At 40.5% G+C, this 25650-nt stretch overlaps 1 protein-coding gene and 1 long non-coding RNA gene across 2 annotated transcripts; one reads left to right on the top strand and one right to left on the bottom strand.

The window, feature by feature from the left end:
- Window positions 1-12842, bottom strand: LOC116660525. Its single transcript, XR_004316103.1, has 3 exons — window positions 12548-12842; window positions 2976-3204; window positions 1-2444 (listed from the first exon to the last, which is right to left on the bottom strand). It is a non-coding gene; the product is annotated as an uncharacterized LOC116660525 (long non-coding RNA).
- CA3 (carbonic anhydrase 3) lies at window positions 12204-21937 on the top strand. The gene is made up of 7 exons (XM_006193944.3): window positions 12204-12444; window positions 13140-13337; window positions 15526-15644; window positions 17500-17592; window positions 18725-18787; window positions 19879-20034; window positions 20968-21937. The coding sequence occupies exons 1-7, from the start codon at window positions 12411-12413 to the stop codon at window positions 21085-21087; spliced, it is 783 nt and encodes a 260-aa protein (XP_006194006.2). The 5' UTR covers window positions 12204-12410; the 3' UTR covers window positions 21088-21937.
- The last annotated feature ends 3713 nt before the right edge of the window (window positions 21938-25650 follow it).

Below are 25650 nucleotides of genomic sequence, written 5' to 3'. Positions count from 1 at the left end.
CCTCTCTTCCTTCCTTCCTCCTGGCATTCCTTCCCTCTTGCCCACCTGCCTTCCTTCAGTGGAACGGATTACCTGGCTACTTGGTGTCAAGCCCTGGGCTAGCTACTGGGCATGTGGTTATGAGCAAAACAGTCCTGGTTTCTGCCTCCATGAAATTTTCATTTAATTGGGAGGTAATTAACACAGGACAAAATCATATCTCTTACATTTCTGCACTTTTAAAACTAGTAATTACTGAATGCTTATTAACCCCATGCAATATTCTAAACACTTTACAAGTGTTATCTTAATGAATACTTAAAACAAACACATCCCCACTCCCCAACCCACTGTCCATTCTACCAATGAGGACGCTGAAGTTCAGGGAAGTTACTGGCCCTAAGTAAGTGGCAGAGCTGAGGTTGGCAACCAGCTCTCTGGAATTCCGAGTTCCAGCTTGTAATTGCAGTGCTTTGGAGGTCTCTCTAATTCTATTTTAAAACTAAGCAACTAACTATATAAATAAAAGCAAATGAATGAACAAATAAAATCTTGCTCAAGCATCAGCTGTTTCTAGCTACAGCTGACTCTCTGATCTTCCTTTAGTTGGGAGGAAAGTCCCCTTTCTCAGGCTGCTCTGGTCTACACACATTTTAGATCTATTGCAAGAGAAGTCATAAAATGGAGATCGCCGGGGTAATATCAACAACCTATCAGGGAACCTGAGTCTTGAACTGATTGCCATTCCCTATCTCCTAATGTGAAGGAAAACAAGGCATTTTTTTCTACATTTCCATTGTCTCATTTTAATGGTAACCAGGTTGAAGTGCAGAATTCAGTTTTCCATGTTCAGCCACACACATTTCACTATGGTACTGTGAACTCTATTTGAGATCCGTAGCTTCATCCCAGGAAGAAATGGTCCACTAGAATCATAAAAATGCAAATGATTGTTCTCCTCTTACTTTCTACCTCCATTTCAACTCCAGGTAGAGTGACTGCAAAGGTGAATCAGGTCATATCCCTCAACAGCACTACGCTCTCCAAAAACGTGCCACTGCACTAGAGTTGAAGATCAACTCTTCACTGAGACCTTCATGGCCCTACATGGCCTGGCATTTCCCGTCCTTTCTAACCTTGCCTTGTACCACCCTCTCCCTTGATTACCTCCCTCCAGCCCAAGTGTTCTTGGAGTTCTCTCCACCTGAAATTCTCTTTCTTGAATTCCTCCAATGGTTAATACCTTTCCAGGCTTTAGTTCTTTTATTTCTCCTCCTCAGGAAAGTCTTCCGTAATTATCATATCTAAAGAAGATCCTTCTTTTCCAATCTGTCCAGTGGATTTTTTCCCTGTAAACCACACGGTTATTGTCTGTTTACTTGCTATTGTCAATACCACCCAACTAGAATGTAAGCTCAATGAGGTGCACAATCTCTCTTGCTCCTTAATATATCTCCAGTGCCTAGAACAGAGCTGATAGAAGCACATAGATGGCATTAAAAACCCACGTTGAATGCATGAATAAGTGATATTCTTTCCATTATATTATTTAGATATATTTTAAAAACCTATTGGGTTTTGAGAAAATATTATTCCATATGGAATTCATTGAATTTGCTGTTAAATGTACTAATAGGAACTTCAGAGGGATTAGTTGCTGTGATGTGTCACTGTATCACAGAATGGAGAACAGTGTTGGACCAGTCATTGAACAAATTAAATACACTTCTGCACTGTAATGACTTGAAAACTATAGAATGAAATGTGGTGGCCTCAGAAGTTTCTGTTGATTGGCAAAGAAACCATTTCTGAGAGATAGGATTTGTGCTAAGATATGTGACATATCATTTATCTATATTTGTAGTAAAATCTAGGTTGAAGATGCTCAAATCAAAGTATATTAAATTTATTAAATAAGTAATCATAATTTATATTTTTCCATGTAATTCAATACTATATTTCTGGATTTTTAAAATTACTATGTCCCCATTAAGAGAACAATACAATTCTTTCCAAGGCAAGTAATAATGAACAGCTCTTTCGAGGTTCCCACTGCCAAAGAGAGATCCTTCTTTACTTCCTTAAATAATGTACCTTAAAAAAAAAAAAACAACATAGATTTTAGTAATGCCACACTTCAGCATCATGAAAAGTGTGAAGAAATGGTTGTCCTTGAATCAGAATGGATGGATTCATTTTTTTTTTTAATTCAGTTTTGGGCTCATGCCATGTTTTCATTATGGTGAGGAGAAAGTTGGTGCAGTATCAGACACGCTAGACTGCCGTTTCTCTCATCACCCTGTCCCAGACGAGGCAGGGCTGCCGGTTGCAATCTGAGTACTGAACCCTGGACAACAATGCCCATTACTCATCCTCTCAATCAAATATCAATCCGGGAAGTTGATGACTTAGGCCAAAGATGAAAAGATCTGACCAGCTGTTCTTCTCAGGCTCAGTTCTGATCCCTGTGTGAAAAAAGAATACCTTAGAAAAGGAATTGTGAGTCGGAGTGCAATAGTTGCCAAACAGAGAGTCTAGCCCTGTTTATTTTGGAAGTGCCATGTGCATCAGTCTGGCTGTGAGCAAGGTATTCACGTGTGTGCTTCTGCCTAAGAGGGACAGCAAGGTTCCCCCATCTCATCTGAATGGAGATTCCTCTGAGTGAATTGTTTGACTCCTCTACCCTGTCCTGAGCACCTTCTGAAAAGAAGACTGTCTTTCTTTAAGGTCAGTAATCAATGATTAGTAACTGTGAGTGAAACTGAAAACCACAAATCTGGTCAGAATGGCCACCCTTGAGGATCCAAGCTCTGACAGTACAGAGGGATAAACTGTCCTAAGGGTCAATGTCAGTAGAACATAGCTATTTAACGAGGGATTAACTGGGAGGCGGCAGGATAGATCTCCAAGCAGGAGCAGGACGCTCCTGGTCTCTGACCAGAGTATTACCCATCCAACCCACTGCTTTCCCATTGCTTCTTGTCTGTCCCACTTACATATCAAGTCTAGATGAAACTTTCTTGGCCTTGAAGCCTTTCCAACTTTTCCATGTTGCTGACATTCATAAACGCTAGCCAATAATGATTAGGTTCACTGGTCTGATGAGTGGAATGTGAAATGCTTCCATTGCCCTGAGAAAGAATATGGTTCTTCCGTATGCAATTTTCTTCTCCATGTCGTACAAGAACTTTTCATTCAGTTATGTTCCATTTTCAATAGGATATTCTGAAAAATTAAAGTTGTAAAGATTAATTCTGGTTTCTATTAAGTAATACTTTGTTTCAAGGTTAAAATATATTGGATCTTACAAAAGAAACTATTTTAGTGTTAAATATAAATTCCTTAAAGGCTTTTGAAGTCACATGATACTTCTGATGTATGAAGAAAAGACACATTTTACTATAGCTAATTCTGCTATGGAACTTTAATTCCAAAAGTTTCAATTCTAGTTACACACTGAACTGGCTCCAGGAAATATTCATTCTAGCATGTAACAAGTCAACTTCATTGTAGACATCAATATTTTTATTGATCTCTTTCAACACTATTAGTTTTATAGGGTTTCACATGATTAGCTATTATATTGTGTTATTCTTCTCAAGGTCACAGAGAATAGTATACTTTTTTCATTGGGAGATGCTGAGCTAACATTCCCAGAGGATATATTAAACTTTTATCCTAAACCTTCCTCTACTAAAACAGGTAGATATTTTATGTACCAAGTTACCACATTAAAGCAATAGTTCAGTACAGCTGTTCACTAACCAAATGAAATTTTTCCTTCTTAATTTTACATTTCATAAAAATGAGTATATATTATAATCACTTTGCAGACTCTGTACCTTACCATATTGTATTCCATAGTTTCATTTTTCTTTACAGTGATAATGGTTAACTAAAGATGTTACTGGTTTGAAAACATTTACCTCAAAATTTCACACTGGTTTTAAGTTATCTGAATCACAAAGACCAAACTATATGCCAGAGATTTCAGTTGATTGTAATTTATAAGGGAAATTAATATTATATCACAGTAAATAATAATTTTTCCCCACATCACTACAAATCAAGAGGGTATATTAAGTTGAGTTAAACAAAATAATAGACAATATTATAAAGCTGTATTGGAACAGAAATTACATTTTTTGCTATTATTATTTTTAAAATTTTGGTTCTCATGATAACAAGCATTATACAGTTTTTAATGCATGCACTTTAGTAGCCTTATTACTTGTGAGAAGTATTTCCTCCAAATGTTAAATTAAGGTCCACCTGTTTAGAGAATTCAACTGTTATATGTGATATTCAGTGATCATAGATAGTAAAGTTGAAGGGACTTTCCCAGTCTCTAGTCTATCCTCTCATTTATATACAAGAAAACACTACCTGAGATGCTGTGCAACTTTGCAAAGTTACACACATAGTTAAGGATGAGTCTAGAATCTGGGTTTCCCTATGAAATTAATTTATTTACCAGCTCCATGAGTGGCTCATTTATATTTTCAAACTAAGACTGTGAGATGAATTTTCTATCACATAAAGAAATGTGAGACACATGGCAATGGATTTATCAGAAATTACATTTTTTCCAATGTCAAGATAGTCCTTATCATTTAGAGGCAAAATCAGAAGTGTCCAAGTAACTTTTTCTGAAGACAGAAGATAAGCTCACAGAGAAAAAAAATGTGACAATGAATATATATATGTATGTTCATGTATAATTGAAACATTGTGCTCTACACTGGAATTTGATACAACATTGTAAAATGACTATAACTCAATAAAAATGTTTAAAAAAATAAAGACAGAAGGTAAAAGTTAATTGTATTTTAGTCTTAGGGTATGAGGCATGCTGAGACACTACTGATGGGATTTTTTAAAAAGCAGTGCATGATGGTTTAATTAATGGCATTCTTTCCTAAGTGGGACATAAAATAATCATTTATCCTAAGATTAATAGTACCTACATTGGTGGAAATCAAGATATTAAGTACCATTTTTTTATAGAAGGAATTTTTATTTTAAATATTGAAAACTGGAAATAGGAAGAGTTTAGTAAAAGAGCACAAACATTCAGCTATAAGGTGAATAAGACCTTAGGGATATAATGTATAACATGGTGACTGTAGTTGATAACACTTTGTTATGTAATTGAAATTTTCTAAGAGAATAGAACCAAGTGTTCTCACACACACAAAAGATGAACAGGTGAGGTGGTGGGTAGGTTAATTACCTAGGTGGGAGGGCTCTTTTCACCATGTACACGTATTTCAAATCATCACAGTGTACACTTTAAATAGCTTACAATTTTATTTGTCACTTACACCTCAATAAAGCCAAAAAAAAAAAAAAAACCCAGAAAATTCTGCAGTTATACCAATATAAAATCTTTCAGGAATAAAGTATTTAAATTCCATTTTTATTTGGAAAAAGTATGATAAAATAACTGTGGGGTGTAGTCTACTAATTCAAAGGTTACTGTCAGTCTTGATTCCTTAATTTTGAAAAAATTAAAAAAAATACTTAATGATATTAAAAGCCTATAAAATTCAAACAATTAATACACATATTCTTCTGCTCTGTTATTCAGAAATTTGACGCAAATCAATTTCTAATGTCTCCTAATGTCTTTTAAAAAACATGAATTTGTGTTTACCAGGTTTGTACCTTCCAATTTGGAAAAAAAAAAATGACTCTAGAATTTTTTCCTGCATGAAAACCCCACAGTTCTTAAATATTTATTTAATTAAATTTGTAAAGTGAGAATAATGACAAATATAAAGTGTTAGTTTTCAAGTGCTTGTACATACAGTGTTTGGTGTTAATAATCAGGTGAAGGGTGCTAGGCAGTTGTTACTATTTTGTGAAGTTACTTGTCCAGCCTAGGATAGCAACACTTCACAGGGAAAGACAGAGGTGAAACCGGGGTTTTTCTAGCTTCTAGAATGGCGAGGTTAATGCTTGATTTTTCTCAGGGAAGCAGAAAAAATTACATTATATTGGAAACAGAATCACCCATTCCAATAAAAATAATACCAAAAACAAAAAAATGACAATGAATATATGTATGTTCATGTATAACTGAAAAATTGTGCTCTACACTGGAATTTGACACAACATTGTAAAATGACTATAACTCACTAAAAAGTGTTTAAAAAAAAAGAAGTCTAACAGTGGCTTGGCCTTGAATCAGAATGGCAGCAGAGATCAAAAGAAAGCAGATTGAATGGAGACCTGATCTTAAGGGAGAACCGATGTCTTTTCAGTGTGAAATCTTACTCACTTCCTACACTGGCTGTAGAGCTGTTGATGTAAACGGTTTAGCTGTATTAGGTATAGACCATGGGGAGGACAATGGAGTCAAAGAGAACAGTGTGTGAAAAGGCAAAGAGGGGGTAAGACTAAAGCGTGTTATAGGAGGAGTGAAGGCAGCTCTGTAGCTGACGCAGAGGGCTGGTGGATTTGGAAGGAAAGGTGGGGATAAGGCTGAAAGTGGGTTGGACAGACTTCTGAAGACCGTGGTTGCCATTTAGAAGACTTTGCATTTCACTTTTAAAAACTTGTTTATCAAATAATATACTAAAGAAGTGCTAAGCCTTGTAGGAACTAGGGTCTTCTTAGTTCTTATCACAGTGCTTAGGGTTTCAGTTAATTTTGTTGTATGAGATTAGTACATTTTGCACATAATTGGTCACTTGTGGTTAAAAAAGGTTTAAGTGCAATTCCCACTGTGGGAAGGATCAACTGGTATTAGATGGAGCAGCTCAAAACAGTTCAAGGAGAAGGTGAATGGCCACGGGTGTTCGTTTTATCCTACACCAGCAGAATGCATCCTGCATCTCTGTGATGTCTGTGGGCTAGCACCTGCACTCTGACATGAACAAGAGGCACTGTTTACGACCAACAAGGAACAAGGATTAGTCAGGATAGGTGACTGTCCAATGAGAAATTGGATAGGGGGAGGGTATAGCTCAGTGGTAGAGTGCATGCTTAGCATGCACCGGGACCTAGGTTCAATCCCCAGCATCTCCGTTTAAAACAAACAAACAAACCCAATTAGCTACCCCCCAAAAAAATTTTTAAAAAAGAAAGAAAGAAATTGGATAAAATGAACAAAGCCAGAGAAGGGTACTAACTTCGCCGAGTGAAAATACACTGGCCTAGACTGAGCTAAGTTCTTCACTGAAGTATCTCATTGAAGCCGCACCGAACCCTGTAAGGTAGGCATTATTCTCTCCATTTCACAGATGACATGGCTAAGGCTGAAGAAAATTGTAAGCAAATGGCCACCAAAATGCTATGAAATGTCAACACAAAGCACAGTTCCCCTTGTTAATTTTGCAAGCAAATATTAGCATTGAGTTATTGAAAACTAGAATTGATAACCTACATTTGATACTAAGAAAAGTTACCCCAAAGTTCAACTAGTGAGTTTTCTCAGTTTAAGATCTATCACTGTATTTCAAAAGAAGAATTTGTATTTGGAAGGAAACAGTTTGAATTTATGAACCCTGATGATCCAATCTTACTGCATAGATCTAGGGGGGGCGCCTCACATTTGGACTCATGCTCCTGCTCTCCAATAAAGTGACTATCTCAGGGCAATACATTTTAGTGAGGGACACCAGCTGGGACAAGTTCTCAGGCTGTTCCCCTATAAAACTGCCATGAATAGGAGTCAGACTTTAAGATTTGATCCAAGTGGCTCAGCTGTCTGTCGCTGGTGACAAACTCAGGAACTGGGCCTATCAGGTTTGGCTTCTATTGGTGAGCCAAGTTTCCTGACAATGTTTTTGGGAAAAAAGAAATAACAAACAAACAAACAAACAAACAATATTGTCAGGGAGGAAGGTAAAAGCTAAGTTATATATGAGAGTTAAATAGATTAACTTAAAAATTTGATTTTTAGAGGCAGAAATGGATAAAAGGGATCAACTATATGGTAATGGGTGGAAGCTAAATTTTTGGTGCTGAGCACGCTGCAGTGTAGACAGAATTAGAAATAGAGGGGAGATCAAGATGGTTGAGTAGGAGGATGTGGAGCTCACCTCCTCTGACAAACATATCAACACTACATCTACATAGGGAGCAATCCTCACTGAAAACAAACTGGGGACTGGAGAAAAACTCTGACACAACCAAAGCTTTAAGAAAGGTCCACATGGAGTTGGGCAGGAAGGGAAGAGAAGCGATCAAATCAGGACCTGTGCCCCTAGGAGGAGATGCAGAAGAGCAGAGGGATTACATGGGCTCAAAGATCTCCCCTCCCTGGGGGGTGAGCATGTTGAACCATATAGAGGGCACCCCAGCCCTGGGATCAGACACCAGAGAAGTCCCTCGGCTGGTTTAAACCAACGGGACTAACAGAGGGCTGTAAGAGCCTAGACTTCGCTTGTGTGCTCATGTTTGCTTACTCCCAAAACAAGGCAGAGGAAGCAGATTGAAACTGCCTGGGATTCTGACTGGTTTCCTGCAACAGCCCCTGCAGGCACCCCAGCTAGAGCTGAATGCCCACTCAGGCCCCCCCTGTTCTGCCCCAGCTCCACACTGGGATGAGGGCTCCACATGGCCAAGGGAGGTACACAGTTAGGAGAGACTAAGTCAGCTCAAACCTGGCACAGCATCTGAAGTAATGGTAGATGTATTATACAGTAAAGGCTGTGAATCAGCCACTTAAACAAGCTAGTGTGAAGGTTAAAGGAAAAAAAAATTATAAAGTCAACCAAAACTACAGTAAATAGTGAATAGATAAATGCAAAGTTGTAAGCTATAACAGCAAAAACACAAAATGTGGGGGAGGGGAGTAAAAAAACGTAGCTCTTTTAGAATGTATTTGAACTTAGATGACTATCAGTCTAAATCAAGTGGATACAGCTATAAGTCAACATATATAACACATATATTTGTAGTTTCCCCATGGTAACTACAAATCAAAAACTTACAATGCACACACAGAAATGAGAGAGAACGGAAACAAGAAAATTATCTTGCCACAAGGGAAGAAACTAGAAGAAGAAAAGAATAAAGAACTACAAAAACAACCAGAAAACCAGTAACAAAATCACAATAAATACTTATCAATAGTCACTTTAAATGTCAATAGAACAAACGTATTCTAAGCAAAAGATATAGTGTGTCTGTTTGGATTAAAAAAACAGGACTTATCTGTATGCTGCTTACAAGGTACTCATGTCAGAACTAAAGACGCAGAAAGAATGAAATTGAGGGGTGGAAAAATATATTTCATGCAAATGGAAATGACAAGAAAACTGGGGTAGTAATACTTATACCAGACAAAATAGACTTTAAAACAAAGTCTTATAATAAAGGAGAAAGAAGGGCATAATATAAAGATAAAGGGATCAATACAAGAAGAGGATGTAACACTCATTAACATATCCACACTTGATATGCAAGCCCTTAAATAAAGGAAATATTAACAGATATAAAAGAAAAAATTGACAATAATACAATAAATGAAGGGGACTTTAACACCCCACTTATGTCAAAGAACAGATCGTCTGGACAGAAAATTAATAAAGAAACGGTAGCCTTAAATGACACATTAAACCAGTTGGACTCAATAGATATCTATGGGGCATTCCATCCAAAAACAGCAGAATACATTCTTTTCCAGTGCACATGGAACATTCAATTTTATCACCTTAGATTTTTCAAGTTTGTAATTTTAACATACCACCTAGTTGAAATGTCTACATTCAGATACTCCATTCCCCTCAAGCTACGTTTACCCAAATTATCTTCCCTTCATTGATCTGAGCATGTGTCTCTCTCTCCCCCTGCCCCCCTCTCCCCACTCTCCCCCTGTCCCTTTCACCCTTCCTCCCCTTCTCTCTCCCTCTCTTCCTTTCTCTGTATGAACACACCCATTTAGGGAGATAAATCCTACAAATTGCCCAATACATCAACTTTCCAATAACAATGCTGGGAGAAATACTGTGAAAATGCTGGGGGATAATTTGTAGTTAATCATTCTTAGCTCTTTTTCCGGCATTATTTATCTCAGTGTGTACCTAACAGTTTTCCCTTTTTTTAAGCCAACTTTAGAAATCTCAGTGTCTTGGACACAATTTAGAATGATCTCTTTGCTCTGTTGACAGGGAATTTTGAAATTTATAGACAAACATGCTGGAGTAAAATCAATTAAAATGCAGATGATTAATTTGTGCTTCTGAAAAATATATTATGGTCTAAAGTGACATGATTTGACATAAACTGTCTTGAAATTCCAATTTTTATTAACTTTCTAGTACAAAAGCACAATGAAAAGATCAATCATCATTTTTCAAGACCATACGCCTAAAACTAGTATTTCACTTTGCAAGTTCTACCTAATGTTTATTTGAAATTATGTGCTACTTTATATGTCTTTAATTTATTATTTATGCATTGTGCATAGTCTTTTTTAAAAAATTTGATAACAGCCCACTTTAAAAACTCCTTCTATGCATAAATAGTAATAATATGATGAATTCCTAAATTGTTGGCTTTGCTTGATATAAAGGTTTTATTAAAAACTTTATCTCTATTAACATTGTATCAAATAACATGAAATTCAGTAACTGACCTACTCACATACACCAGAAAAAGAGAGATCGAAATCATTTAATGAATTAGAACAAGATCATAATTTACTAATAGAAATAATTATGCACAATGTGAAACACCTCCATTAACCACAAACTACCACACCACACTACCACCATAAAGCGGAAAACTGGCCCAGACATCCCAATTCAGTAGCAGACTTTCTGATCCAACACTGAGACACTTGAGCTCAGAGTCTAAGGGCATTTGCACTGCTGTTTGCTTGGTTTTTCCAAACCATCTTGGTTCTTGATTCCACATCGCTATTGTGTGGATCAAATAATCCCTGGTCACAAAAATACGCCCGGGAGTGACTCCTCTGGCGTCCAGGTTATGAGTGTGGTCAGTTATTCCACATGCCTTGGGGATGAGCTATCTTTACCATGATGAGAGATTTCCTTTTCAAGGTTTGTAATCCCCAAATACAAAATCCCAGCATCGATAAAAGTCAAAGTAATTAAGAAAATGTATCTCAACCTTGCTCAAGATAGTACTGAAATTAGGTTCATCTCTCTCTCTCTCTTTTTTTTTTTTTTGAACAAAATCAATACTTACCTGGGACAAAGAAAAACATTCAAAATATACTCTTAGACCTGCAAATATCTAATAGGCTGCTTCTTCAATGTGAACCACAATTAGACATTTAAAAATATAACTTTCACATGTGCACACTGGATACGTCCATTCTGTGACCCTCAGCGTGGGTCACTGCATTATACAATAACTTGGGAGGGGGAGGAAAAATACAAAGCAATTCTGGAAAACATTTTCTCCTCCTTTTCTTCTGATCTTTCACTATGTCTTGGAAAATGCGGTCATATGTTTTAAACAATATGACTCACTCTGTGTTCGTGGCCTTTCAACACTCCGGAATATTCTCGACTTTCCGTGAGCAGAGGTACAGCAGCTCACGGAGTGTCGCTAAATCAGCCCCAGGCTCCTGGCTCTTCGGCGACCTGGATCCAGACCTTCCCCGGATTCCCGAGACCCAGCCCACTGCATCCCGCAGACCACAGGGACCCGCGGGCTCGGGGGTTGCTGGTTGGTGTGGTTCCAGGGACCGGACACTGTCAATCTCTTAAGGATAATGGAGTCAGAGAACCTGCCCTCCGGCCTCTTTCTTCTCATCTTTTGCTTTTGGGATTTTACAAGTTGCCTGCAGAGAGTCAAACGTGGTTCAGGCAAACAAATGTGTTCTTTCCAGCCACCGTAACCGGATCGCTGGAGCGAAATAAACTCGCAGAAGCGTCCAGAGGCCGCAGCCCGACCGCCAGCCTGCGCTGAAAGCAACTTCTAAGCGAGGCTGCAAACGCCGCCGGGGTGCAGATTTTAGTCGGTGCCTAAACACAACCACGACAACCCCATCTCCCCCGCCCCCTCCACACACACACACACACACACACACACACACACACACACACACACACACACACACACACAATGCATGGATCGGGGAGGGTGGACAGGGCGAGAGCCGCTGGCATTTCTGCACGTCGGCACCGGGGTAAGAGAGCCCTGCAGCTTTAGCAGACGGGAGGGAGGGCTGGAGGGGCCAGGAGACTCGCTTCCAAGGGGGAGGAGGGACTCCGCCCATCTCCCCCGATCCCAGCAGCTGTCCAGCCCTTGGAATTCATTGGCTTCCCCCACCCCGCCTCCGAAATACCACCCCAATCCAGCTTAGCCCCCCGCCCCACCCTCGCTGACCGAATAAGGCCGTGCAGTGTGTGTGGGGGACCTATATAAAAGGCCCGGGCTCGCCGGGACTGCGCGCGACGCCGCCGGGGACAGAAGGCAGCCGCCGTCCAGCGCCCACAGGGAGGACCATGGCCAAGGAGTGGGGCTACGCCAGCCACAACGGTGAGCGAGCGTGGGCTCGGCGGTGCGCAGGGAAGTGGGCCACTCGGGCGGGCAAGGGCGCCGGAAGATGTGGGCGGAGGGGTCGAGGGAAGCTAACACTTACTGAGCACTTTCCAAGTGCCACCGCCCACCCACGACGCTTTTACCGTGGTCTCATTCCGTTCTCCCTGGTGTGGAGCGGCATTACTCCCCACTGGAGGGAACCGCAGCGCAGGGAGGCGTGGGAACTTGCCCGGATCACACTGCCTCCGACTGAGAAGTCAGACCACCGAGGTCCAGTTCTGATTGTCCCCTGCCCCGTGATACCGGGCAAGCGCTTAACCTCTCTGAGCCCGGTGTCGGTATAAACCGCTCTGCCTGCAGCTTCTGCCTAACCCACTGCAGCAGGAAAATGGGCATGCTTTGAAATCCACGTGGCACTGGTAAAACGTGATGAGGTCCATTTCAAAAATAAGCCTTGAGGCTATATGCTTGAGCAGGGGGCGGAAATAAACTGAGCTAAATATAGTTTTCAGGTACACCATTAACAAAGCGATGAACAGATCTTAAACACTAAGCCTTGCATTGCCCAATCTGAAATCCAAGACCTTTGATAATCACTGCCTAGCCTCTGTGTGTTTTTCTGGTTCGGTCAATTAAAAGAGGGCTTGGGTGGCGCCACCAAATAAAGCAATGCCCTCAATTTGATTTCCTAGGTCCTGACCACTGGCATGAGCTTTACCCCATTGCCAAGGGAGACAACCAGTCGCCGATCGAACTGCACACTAAAGACATCAGTCATGACCCCTCTCTGCTGCCATGGACAGCAGCCTATGATCCCGGCTCTGCCAAGACGATCCTGAACAACGGGAAGACCTGCCGGGTTGTGTTTGATGACACTTATGATAGGTCAAGTAAGTATGACACTTAAGTAGAGACGTGTGGACGTTTTTAATGTCCACGCTGGCAAAATGTGATTGATGACTGCGGCAGCTGCATTAGTGGGAAGAGGGGTCACTTCTTGTCTGAGAATGGAGATGACTGTTTGACTGTGCTCTAGTCATGGAGGATTCTGTTTATGCATTGAAGAGGAATGTCTCACTCTAACCCGGGTCACTTTGCTGCTGCAAAATGGCCCCAGGCCCAAGCTAAAAGTTGGCAATGCATTCCTGAAATGAAGTTGGACAGGGAGGTGAGTAATGAGTCCAAAGGAGTGTTCTTCAGGCTCTCATGGTCTACACCTGAGGGGGTTTTTACCTCTTAACCATGGCCTGGAGAGCAAGGCTCCCATTCCCAAATGTGGAACAGATTCTAGTCTACAAAGCAAGGAACATAGCAAAAAACTTAAGTAGGCCCTCTCTTCCCCTGGTCTGTGGGTAGGGGCCGATCCAGGGCAGAGAGTAGATCTACTAGCTGAGTCAGGAAGACTTGCCTTCAATGCTGGAGTGGGGTTTGCCCGGCTAATCATTTTGGTGAGTGTTTTAAGTACCTGACCATGTCTTCTCAAAGTATGATTTGCGTTTGTGTGAAAATGAAAATTTGCATTTTTTTAAAAAAACCTCTTTATTTCACCTACACTATTTTTTTTCACCTATGCTATTAAGCAAATCAGTGAAATAAAAAAAAGGCTATTTAGAAATCCTTTATTTCATTGTAAGTGAGATAAGGCTCTACCTTTAATATTTTGGTGTTTGCTGTACAGTAATACATTTTTGTATAACCGCATTTGTAAAAAAATTAAAATTATCTTTGCTGATATATAAATGAATATTCTCAATAATGTTGTAAGAAAAGAGTCATAGTCATAATTTCTACCCACTTGTAGGTTCCAAGGAAGGAATAGCATAGAAATATATATTTTCTTAAACAATCATCTGGCTGGTGTTACTTTTTTCTTTTCTCTCCATTTAAATCCAGTTCCATTCTGAAGGATAAACAACAAAATCAGTGTCTATTAGGTCAAATCACATGAAAATGCCTTTTTGTAAATAAAAATGATGGAATATTGACAATTTTGAATGGTTCACCCAAATCAATTGGACTCATAGTAACAGTTTCTAGTGGTTGGACAGAAAAATTGCAATTAATGAAACCACTCATTCCTACGTGACTGAGCTCAGATAAGCCTCGTTCTGTCGTGTTAGACCTATACTGTGGCTTTCAGTCTGTCATTTCAGCACCAACAGCTGGCCAGTCTTTTCTAGAATAGCTGCCCTCTGGATTCTGTTTTGATCTAGCTTATATTGCTAACTTTTGATTTCGGGGTTTCTGAACAGTTTCCAATATCCCTTAGAAAACATTTGAACTGCTAAATCACTCCCCCGGCTGAATGAAGTGAAACCAAGTTAAGAGACAGGTTGAGGTCTTTGGACAGCAAACTCAAATTCATGCTACTGAGAATCATAGCTGTCCACAGTGATTGATTCCCTGGGAAACGGCTGAATTTTCTATTTCATCGCATTTGAATACATTGTCTGAATTGGACGTGGGTGAAAAGCTCTTGCTTGTTGTCTTGAAGAGAACTGTGGTGGAAGGCAAGACATGGAGAAAGAATTCACATTTGCTTGGTGATTACTGTCCTGGGCACTGTCATGAACAATTTAAAGTCCCTAATCTCATTTAATCCTCACAGCAGCTCTGAAAGGTTAGTATTATTATCACCTTCAGAGGGATGCGAAAACGGGTTCAGAGAAGTTTAGCAACTTGCCTGAGATCACACAACTCGCAAGGAGGTGGAGCCGGGAGGGGAACCCAAGTCAGCCTGGCTCTCAGCTGTCGTGTTCTCCCCACTGTACCACACAACAGACCCATTAAATGCCCGTCTATTGGTTTTATTTTCATAGATGTTTATTTCACATTTTAAAAAAATTATAAAGCAAGCAAACAAAATGAGAAAGACAGGAAAGAGAAATCATTCCTTTTGATACATCCCAAGACTTTATTTTGGGAGAAAGAGACCAGTGTGTTTGGGGATGCCACCGTCAGCCCAGCAGACGGATCACCTTTGCCTGTCAAGCCTTGGCTAGAAGAGCATGTGTTTAAAGCAGGGCTCTGTAGAAGAAGCATCGAGTTCACTGCTGTCCTTGCTTCTCTGAATCACAGTGCTGAGAGGTGGTCCTCTCACTGGAGCCTACCGGCTTCGCCAGTTTCATCTCCACTGGGGCTCGTCGGATGATCACGGCTCGGAGCACATCGTGGATGGGGTCAAGTATGCCGCGGAGGTAGGAGAGGCTGCCGTAACCCACTCTCGATCTCACACAGTGAAAACAAAAAATAAGGGCAGAATAGCACACACTGTTTTTGCTTCAAGCCTGGAGTTGTGAAAAGAGCTGCAGTAGGTTTAGCATAAACTGAAGCTGCCAAACATGCTGGTCTAGGCAGTTAAAGGGATATAGGTGAGTTAGCATCGTGCATGAAGACTCTCGAGGTTATATTTAGAACTTGGCCAGCAGCTTAAAAAAAGAAAAGCCAAGGTCCCAAATGGAACCGAAAGGACAGGGATAAGTAACACTTATTAAGCGCGTACAAGCGTTAAGTCACTTGATCCTCCCAGCACGCTGTGAGATGGGTTACAGATGAGGAAACTGAGGCACGGGAGAGTTACATAATAAAGTCACACAGCCTCAGTGGTAGACCTGGCGCTTTACCTTATGCAGACTGGCTTCATGGTCCGTCTTGTTCGGTGCCTTAACTGCCTCTTTTACAAGAGTATGGTGCTTTAAAAATAGTGCTTAGTAATTCTGGCTAAGCTCATGAACGGTGTTGAAGGGGGTGCATGTGTGTGTATGTGTGTGACTCTCTATATGTACCTAAGTACTTCTACACACACAGATGGATACAGATACACACATGATTTAATATGAGCAAATGCTGCTCTCTGTTTCGGTTAACCCATTAAAGAAAACCCATGATTTTTAGCTGAGATCAAGGCATCAAGTTACAAGGAAATAAGACAAGCCTGCTGCATGTTCTCTGTATCAGGCCAAGCCTCCAAGGGGTGACAGATGCCCTGAGGTGAGGATAATTCCATTTGTACTTCCAGACTCTTTCCCAGAGGCAGGCTCTGGTCAACAGAGGAGCTGGGACAGGAAGCTTGGAGGCACTTACAGACACTCTGCTAGGCAGATCACTAGGCAGCCTTTTTTTTTTTTTAATTGAAGAATAATCAGTTACAATGTATCAATTTCTGGCATACAGCACAATGTCCCAGTCATGCATATATATACACATATATTCATTTCCATATTCTTTTTCATTAAAGGTTATTACAAGATATTGAATATAGTTTCCTGGCAGCTTAACTGTTGGTTAAACTAAACTGGAGGAGACCCAGAGATCTTCCCTGTGATGATTCCATTTCTCTACAACCCACCCAGAAAGCCAGTGACAGGAGAAAGTAATTGAGAATGGCTTCCAGACATCTTCACCCACAAATAGGGAAAGTCTAGAATATTCCTTACGAATGTGGGCATGGCTTCCAGCTTGGCCAAGCTGGGATGATCTCATACTTTTCATCTTGAATCAAAGAATTTTTAACTGCTCTGAACTATTGTATTCTCTTGTCATTCTCTAAGGCAAAGTGGGAAATTTGACTAATTTAGCCGGTACAGATATTAGCACCTTAACCTCATTAAGATGAGTTTACCACCAGGTTCTAGGACACTTGCTGCTAAAAAGGAGATGGTTATAAAACCGCCCAAGAATGTGTCTTCTTGTTTTCCCCCTCCTCCTCCCAATTAATTGTGACTTTAGAATGTTAGCAGATTCCTGCTTATAGCTCTGTGTTTCACTGTTTGATTTGGTCAGAAAGAGCACTCCTTTATACAAACCAAAATACATATTTTGAATTGGTCTAATGAAAGTTCTGTTTTCACTCATTCCACCTATCATAACTTTGTATTTGAACTATTCAAAGTTTCACCAAAATATTGCATGTTAACCTTCAGAATTCCATCAACTTCTCTGGGAGTGTTCAGCAACCTCAGATTGTATACTTATGGGGGTTATTGTGAACAATTGTATACTTATTTCCTTATTCTAGGAATTTACCTCATAACCTCTGTTCCATGGTTTCAGCTCCATTTGGTTCACTGGAATTCAAAGTATAACAGCTTTGCAAGTGCTCTGAAGAAACCTGATGGAGTGGCTGTGATTGGCATTTTTCTGAAGGTAAGGTAAAAATTGACCATATTCTTTTCAAAGTTGAATTCCTTATCGATGCTTAAGTTTCGCTCACTCCTTGTATTTAATGGAGAGAGAGGAGTGAATTTCAGTATTCATTCAGCCAGTCAAGGTATTTCTTCTAAGATCAGCTCAAAATATTTTGCTCTTCCTTAAAAGTGTACCTTTGGTCATACTCCAGTACCCCTAGCACTTCTAAACGTTCTCAGGATTCAGGATGTATATATTTGTGTGTGTGTGTGTGTGTGTGCACGCGCGTGTGTGTGTAGGAGTGGTGGGGACGGAGCCTTTGAAGGAGCTTATGATGGTGAAGGTGAAGGCATGAGCAGTGTTGTTCTTTACCCTTTCCCCTACTCCACATCAATTGCACTGGAAACCAGAAAAGCCAATGTTGGGAACCACTGCGATGCCAAGTCCCTGGCTGGATGTCCCTGCGGCTTAGGGTGGCCACCACTCACATGACCCCAGGCTAAGATAGCACCTGGAATGTGTGTGTTGTTGAGCCAGCCATGGTTTAGAGAGGACTTAGTGTCATTAACACATGAATCTGGTGGTAACATAATCTAGATTTCAAGCCAGAGGTGAAAATCTATCTTCTTTATTTTTGAATGACCTAATTTGTTTTATGTTCTGAATTCATTGGGTCATTTTGAGTGCTTGAACACAGTACTACAGGAAGTGGAATTGAGTGAGTCTAAGCAGAAAGACAGTGAGTCTAGTGTTGGTTACATTGAGTCCATCCTAGCTCTAATTTGATTGAAAAAGAAAGTGAAATGACTTCACAGAGAAGGTCAAGGACGCAGAAGTAAATCAACATGTAATTTTGTGGTTTTGTACTTCAGAGGCTTGGAGTCCAAGTTTAGTTCAGAAAATACATACTCTAAAATCGCGGTGGGGGAAAATAAACTTATGTTTTTGCTTAGTACGAGATATGCTGGCAGATTTATAAACACTAGTTGTAGGTGGATGGATTAAAATCAGTTTTTAAGACAATCCTAATTATGGAGAAGAGAAAATATAATTGTTGGTTTTCTTTTGTTCTTCCTTTCTTTTCTTTCTTTCTTTTTTCTTTTTCTTTTTCTTTCTTTCTTTTCTTTTCTTTTTTTTTTTTTTTTTACAGATAGGACATGAGAAAGGCGAGTTCCAATTGTTCCTTGATGCACTGGACAAAATTAAGACAAAGGTAAAAAACAACAACAACAACACATTTTCCCTCCTAGGGCATAAAGCAGAGTATGGCAGTTTTTTCTCTTTTATATTTTCAGGTGTTTTTCTTTCACCTAAAATGTATTACTAAGTTTGACTAATATGTTAAACATATATATGAAAGCAAATGCGATTATATCTGTATGTATATTTGTATAGTTTACAGTTTGTAGAACAATTTCATGTATATAAGCTTACTTAATCTTCATAATCAGCCTGTTAGATAATTACATTTTTAAGGACGTGTTTGAGAGAGAGGTGGAGAGGTGTTGCCTCGCCAAACACACACACGTACACATACACACACTCCACACAGACCCCACATGCACACACATTTGTAGAGGTACCAAATGTTTGGATCCTAGTGTTGTCCCTTCTCTCCTGAACAGCACCTGTATGTTTTATTTTATTTTTTTAACACCTTTATTATGGTATGATTCCTGTACAGTAAACGACACATACTTCAGATGTACAATTTGATGAACTTTGATAGATGTATATACACCTGTGAAACTACCGCCACAATCAAGATAGCTAACATCGCCATCACTCCCCAAGAGGGCATCTGTATATTTTAAATCTTAACAGTAGATTTCTTCTACTTAACAGACTCATTTTAATTGCCTTTGAGGCTGTTCGAATCAAACACTATATAGCTTTACCACCAGAGAAAGTAAGTATTCTTCTGAGTACAACGTTCGATAAAAATGCAAGCCAGCTTTGTACCATCGAGAATCCCAGCATTAACCTATATGAAATACTTCTGTTACAGTTTAGAATGAGTTTCTACTTTTTTTCCTTGAGAAATGATAGTTTTATTACTCTGCCTACAGTGAATAAGGAATAAAATGTTACAGTGACTGTGCCAAAGTCATACCATGCCAGGCGGCATCCCTTCTCGGCCTTTTATTTCTGAAAGGAGCGTACTTTGTTCCCAAGCGCGGTTTTCTCTCTTGCATCTGAAATCCATCCTCCCCAGACGGTGGGATGCTTGGGGCGGGCGGTGCGCTTGGGGCGGGCGGTGCGCATGCGCCGGCTCACCGCGCGGCGCGCTGTCTCCGCTCGCAGGGCAAGGAGGCACCCTTCACGAACTTCAACCCGTCCTCCCTGTTCCCCGCCTGCCGGGACTACTGGACCTACCAGGGCTCCTTCACCACGCCGCCCTGCGAGGAGTGCATCGTGTGGATCCTGCTGAAGGAGCCGATCACCGTGAGCTCCGACCAGGTGAGCGGCGGCCGGCGCCGGCCTTGTGGGCCCGCGGGCTCCGTGACACGTGCACGCGAAACTGAACATGCGCAGCTGCTAACCGGATGCTTAGCGAACCGCTCCTCGAGTGTGCCCTGGTTAATTCCGATCAGCCTGTTGAACTTTCTAAAACTGGACTTCCAAAGGGTACCAGGCTAAATGCAGAGCTTGTCAAGGTGGTGGCGAGGCTGAGCAATAACCGCGTTTGTGTTCTGCAAGCATGTAAGGGCTCAGATGCATATGGGTTAGTCTTTGCTGACTTGGAGGACTGCCAAATACTGAGCTCTGGTTAGGAGATGGGGTGAGAAGTACAGGCCTGGGGAGAAGGTGCCGATGGAAGGGACTGAACATCCTCGGAGGGTGTATACTCTTTCTCCAGTTTCATAGCTAAGTAAGTAGAGGCTCAGTAAGGTTAAGTAATTTGCTCATAATCACACAGCCAAGTGCAGGGTCCGAGATTCCGTCTCCCGTCTGGCTGCTTCCAGTACCTTTTAACCTCTCTGCTCAGGCCTTGCTTCCCAGTGTTCATCTAAGCTGACTCCATAAACTTACACAGTGACGGCCGATTGAGTTTATTATTTGCACTAATACTGTCATCCCCTTCCACATAAGGAGTAGCTTTCATACTGACCCTCAATTAAAATAACGCTTTCAGAATTCAAGAGGAAAAGATTTTGACCAGAGGGCAGGGTGATCCTGTGTGAAAGGAAGCAAACTGCTTTTATACAAATACAGAAAAGGTTTCTATTACTCCGGAACTGGTAACCACATAACTCTGGACTGAGCGTCGGAGCCAGGTTTTGGTTCGCGTGTCTTGTTTAGAAACCCAGCGAATGTCTAGCTCTTTGGTGGCTTGCTTAACGTGTCCCCGTGGTCTGAATGGCATGCAGACGGTTTTCCCCTGCCTTGCAGATGGCCAAGCTGAGAAGCCTCTATGCAAGTGCGGAGAACGAGCCCCCAGTGCCCCTGATGGGGAACTGGCGCCCTCCCCAGCCTCTCAAGGGCAGGGTAGTGAAAGCTTCTTTCAAGTGAGGCCGCGGGAGCTTGCCCTCTTCAGGAAAGGACACCGGCCACTGCGGAGCCTGGGTCCTTCCTCCTTTTGGTGCTCCTTCCTCCAAGTCTATTTCAGTTTTCCACACTGAGCAGTGAAGGTGAGAGATGCAGTCGCCGAGAAACCACAGTTACTGTTGACAAAATCTAGGACGAAAGCATTTGGCCTTTGTAATAATCATCTTTCCTGTAAAAGTAGCACTTCTAGTAAGGTTTCGAAGAAGAAGTAACAGATGGAAGAATAAAGATGAGAAAAGTGGCTCTTGGGCACCGCTTTTGTGGCATCTTGAGTTTCACAGAACTTCAGTTTTACTATTTTCATATTGTGGGCTGTCTGTCCGTCTTCGAGAAATCATGAGTAATTCTCTATGTAGGAGTAGAGGTGTATGAAGATCACATAGCAATTCAACATAAGCCAGAAATTAAAATGACTGTGGACTCTAAGAATTGAGAAGATGATGCGTTTAACCCTTAAATGAAACCAACAAAAGGCCCATCATTTATTAAAATTTTAACTACTATAAAGATTGCCTGGTTTTGATTATCTATGAAAGTTAAACACATTTGACCAGGCGTTTCAACCAGTCTGACCTGATATCTGAACTTTTTTCTGCATAAAGATGGTTGACTTTATCCTATTATCTTTCTTTACCTGAAGGAAAGCCATTCATTTTTCATTTTACTCCTTTTATCTTTGCATGCTTATTCAAATAAAAACTGCCTCTGATATCTTCCTAATGTGAGGGTGGGGTTAATGCTTCCCAGAACACATGGGAGTGAATGACCGCAGTTGTACTGATCATCAAAACTAATAAAGCCGTGAATGCCAGAAGTTGAGTGTTGTGTTTTTTAAGGAGGGCGAACTTTGTTAAGTTTGCTTTTATAACTGAAAGGTGGTGCTAATGGACTCCAGTTCTGAGTTTGGTTTGACTGGACGCTACAGACATTCTTTGTGGTGTGATTAGTGGAAGTCTTGTGAGGAAATTGCAGACAAGAAGAGGAATGTTTGGGTAGATGTTTGAGAGTGTGGATTAGTTTCCAGAGGCCTCAAAGTTGATTTAGGATTTGGGGGTTCATGCCAGTACCATGGTTGCTAATTTAGGGGCATGAAATCAAGTCAGAAATGTAGCCTTGAGGTCCTTATTTTTTTAAATGTGCATTGGGATGACATCAATCTAACCCTGCAATACTCTATACATCGAGACCCTCAAAACATTTACTATCTTTAGACATCAAGTCTGGTTTTGCCGTTAGTGGCTTTGACACAACTTTCATCACACCACTGGCTAATATGTTAACTTACTTTAGAAGATGGCAGCAATGAGCGAGTTACCCCAAGGAATGACAGCGGTGTTGGGTCAGGAGAATCCCGCGATGCCGGAAGTCAAGCCATATGACCGAGTCCCAGGAGGCTAACGTTATTTAATAGATTACCACTTGGGCGAAGTAACACCAGGCTGGTCAGTGCGAACTGGATGTGTTAATTAAATCCCTTGAAATTAGGAGGTGTGGAGCTTTCATTAATTAGTGGTAATACACAAGCTGATTCTCTCAGGGTACTTACTTAGTCCTGCTGGGAGCACTGAAAAAATGTAGCCAGTGTACACTCTGTGGGGGGAGGGAGCATAACTGAATTCCAGCTACGGGGGTGTGCTTACTCAAGTGCACAGGCTGAGCAAGGCTGGAGCTGTTTTAAGGGGAAGTGTCCAACCAGAGGAGGGCCTCTCGCTGGGCCACCAGCTCCGTGAGGGCACAGATACAAGTCGCGTACACTAACATTCCCCTTTTTGCCTCGCATGGTGTCTGGCACATAATAAACACTCAATAAATATTTAATGCATAAATGATGTCATGAAAGTAGCTGAACGCAGGACAAATGCTCCTCTTCTTGAACAGCACATGATTAAGACTCACCCGCTTTTTTGCTCATCTCATTTAGTTAGACCTTTTAGGAAAATGATCCCTCTAGCTTCAGGTGATAGCTTTCCAGTAAAGCATATTCCTTGACGCCACCATTCCGAGTCATTGCCCGTGATCATAGTTACCACCCAACGTAAAACTTCCTCCCAACTCCTGCCTGCACTCAAAGTGCTGAGTTATTACAAATGTCCCTTGGAATATTGAAACCACACTTGCGTCCTCCTTCAGTGGGCGGTGGGGCAGGGGGGTGTCACTTTCTAATCATGCGCAGGCTTCCAAACCGTTGCATTTCAGGCACACACAGCCCACGGAGGGGACGTGGCTAGGAGCTGCTGTGGGGAACGTATTTCAGTACCTGCCAATGTGCGCTTCAGGGTATAATCATTGCAGGTATTTTAAAATTTCAACATAGGGCAGAAACTAATTTGAATTAATTGCGTTGTAGTAGTCCGATGACTATACCCTTTAAAGTCTATGAATGGGGCAGTAAGAATGTACTGAATATTGGGCACCATTACATTTTGAGAGTGCAAATATAGTTCCTACCCCTTTAATGGGGAAGCAATATATTTATGAAGAGGTAAATAACTACTCAGGACCACTGGTCCGAAATTCTTTATGTGCAATCAGTGACCTATTTATGTAGACGAATAGGGAGTATTCCACATAGAACATGTGAAAAATAAACAACTGTGGGTGAAATGAAATAACTAGGGGTGAAGCTGGTCGACTGTAAAGCTTGGATACATGTGAAAAATTTGCATGTCAGCTATTCAGATAAGAGTTGGCACAAAAAATTGTTCTAAAAGAAATACATAGGTCCAAAACCACATCAGAGACCACACATAAATAAAATTAACTTAGATTTTAGTTTCTCCTCTAATGCTTTCTTATTTGCTGTTAAAGAGCAAAGTATATGATTTTAGCTGAGGAAAAGGAAGTGAGAAGAGGTAAGAAAAAAAAGAATAACTGCAAATGTCATATTTTTAGAATTTCAGATTTAATATATGAAGAGTTAATGATTGTTTAAACTACCCCTAAGGGAAGCACTTAAAGACTTAAAATGCAAATAAGAAGGCAAAATCAAGTTTCATGTTATTTTCTTTTAGATCACTAGATGATGGCAAAACATTTAAAATTTTTCATTTGGGGCACTAGATGGCAGCAAAGTAATTACAAAAATGACACATGAAACGCCATTTGCAGAGCAATGAGGATTTGAAAAAAAATTCTGAGCACACTATTTCCTTTTCTCAAATGTTTAATATTAACCATCAATAGCTATGTACAACAGAAAAGATAGTGAGAGATTCTTACATGATTCTGAGCATTTTAATTGCCAAAAGTGAGGTCTACAGTTAGTAGTTGCTGCACTAAAATTGAAATAAATGAGAAACAAACATTTCACAGCCCCGTTCAGTCTTCTGGAGTCCTGGATGCCAATCACACAGTGCTCGCCAGAAAGGTGGCCTCAGGCAAGTTGACCTGTCTGTGCCGCACTCTCCTTAGCACATGGATGGATGTGGAGGGCATGATGCTAAGTGAAGTAAGTCAGACAGAGAAAGGCAAATACTCTATGGTGTCACTTACATGTGGAATTAAAAAAAATACAACAAACTAATGAATATAACAAAAAGAAGCAGACTCAGATACAGAGAACAAACTAGTGATTTTGGGGTTGGGAGGGAGAGAAGGGGGTGTGATAAGGGGGTGGGGGAGTGGGAGGCACAAATTACTGGGTGTAAGGCAAGCTCAAGGATGTATTGTGCAACACGGGGAATATAGCCAATATTTTGTAATGACTGTAAATGGAAAGTAACCTTTGAAAATTGTATAAAAAATGAAAATTTAATTTAAAATGAATTAAATAAGCTAATAAATCTAAATCTCCTAGAATAGTTATTCTAGCATGTAATAAAACTCTCAACAGGGGTTGACTGTTTTCTTCTGTAAATTAATTTTACTCCAACCAAGAAAAATTCTAATGGCTTATTCAATACCTAAAATTATGTTCCTTTCTTTGTCTATGGATAGCATCATGAATCCACATCTTATCAATTCAGATAATTCCAAGGAGTTACCATACTGGGCTCCCCTAATGGATTCCCCTCTGAGTTTGGCATTGGGGGAAATGGTTTTTAGAAACAATGGTGATTAACACAGGGAACTATGTTCAATATCTTGTAATAACCTCTAATGGAAAAAAATATGTAAATGAATATATGTATGTATATGCATGGCTGGGACATTGTGCTGTACACCAGAGACTTGACACATTGTAACTGACTATACTTCAACTTAAAAAAATAAATATTAAAAAATGGTGATCAACAAAGACCTACTCTATAGCACAGGGAACTGTATTCAATATCGTATAATAACCTATAATGGAAAATAATCTGAAAAAGAATATATATATATATATTATTTGCTGTACACCTGAAACATTGTAAATCAACTATACTTCAGTAAGAGATCAAAATAAAACAATGACAATAACTTCAGTCTTATACTTTGTAGCAGGAAAAACAAGACATGGTCACATTCTAGCACAAGGCTAGAAGAGAGAATTCAGGGAGGATCAGAGAATTTTTCCAGAGAAAGGCTCTGTTTCAAAGCTTCACA

Source organism: Camelus ferus, chromosome 29 (assembly GCF_009834535.1).
Source record: "Camelus ferus isolate YT-003-E chromosome 29, BCGSAC_Cfer_1.0, whole genome shotgun sequence".
NCBI lineage: Eukaryota > Metazoa > Chordata > Mammalia > Artiodactyla > Camelidae > Camelus > Camelus ferus.
The sequence above is the reverse complement of the archived record's forward strand: the minus strand, read 5'-3'. Positions and strand labels throughout refer to the sequence as shown.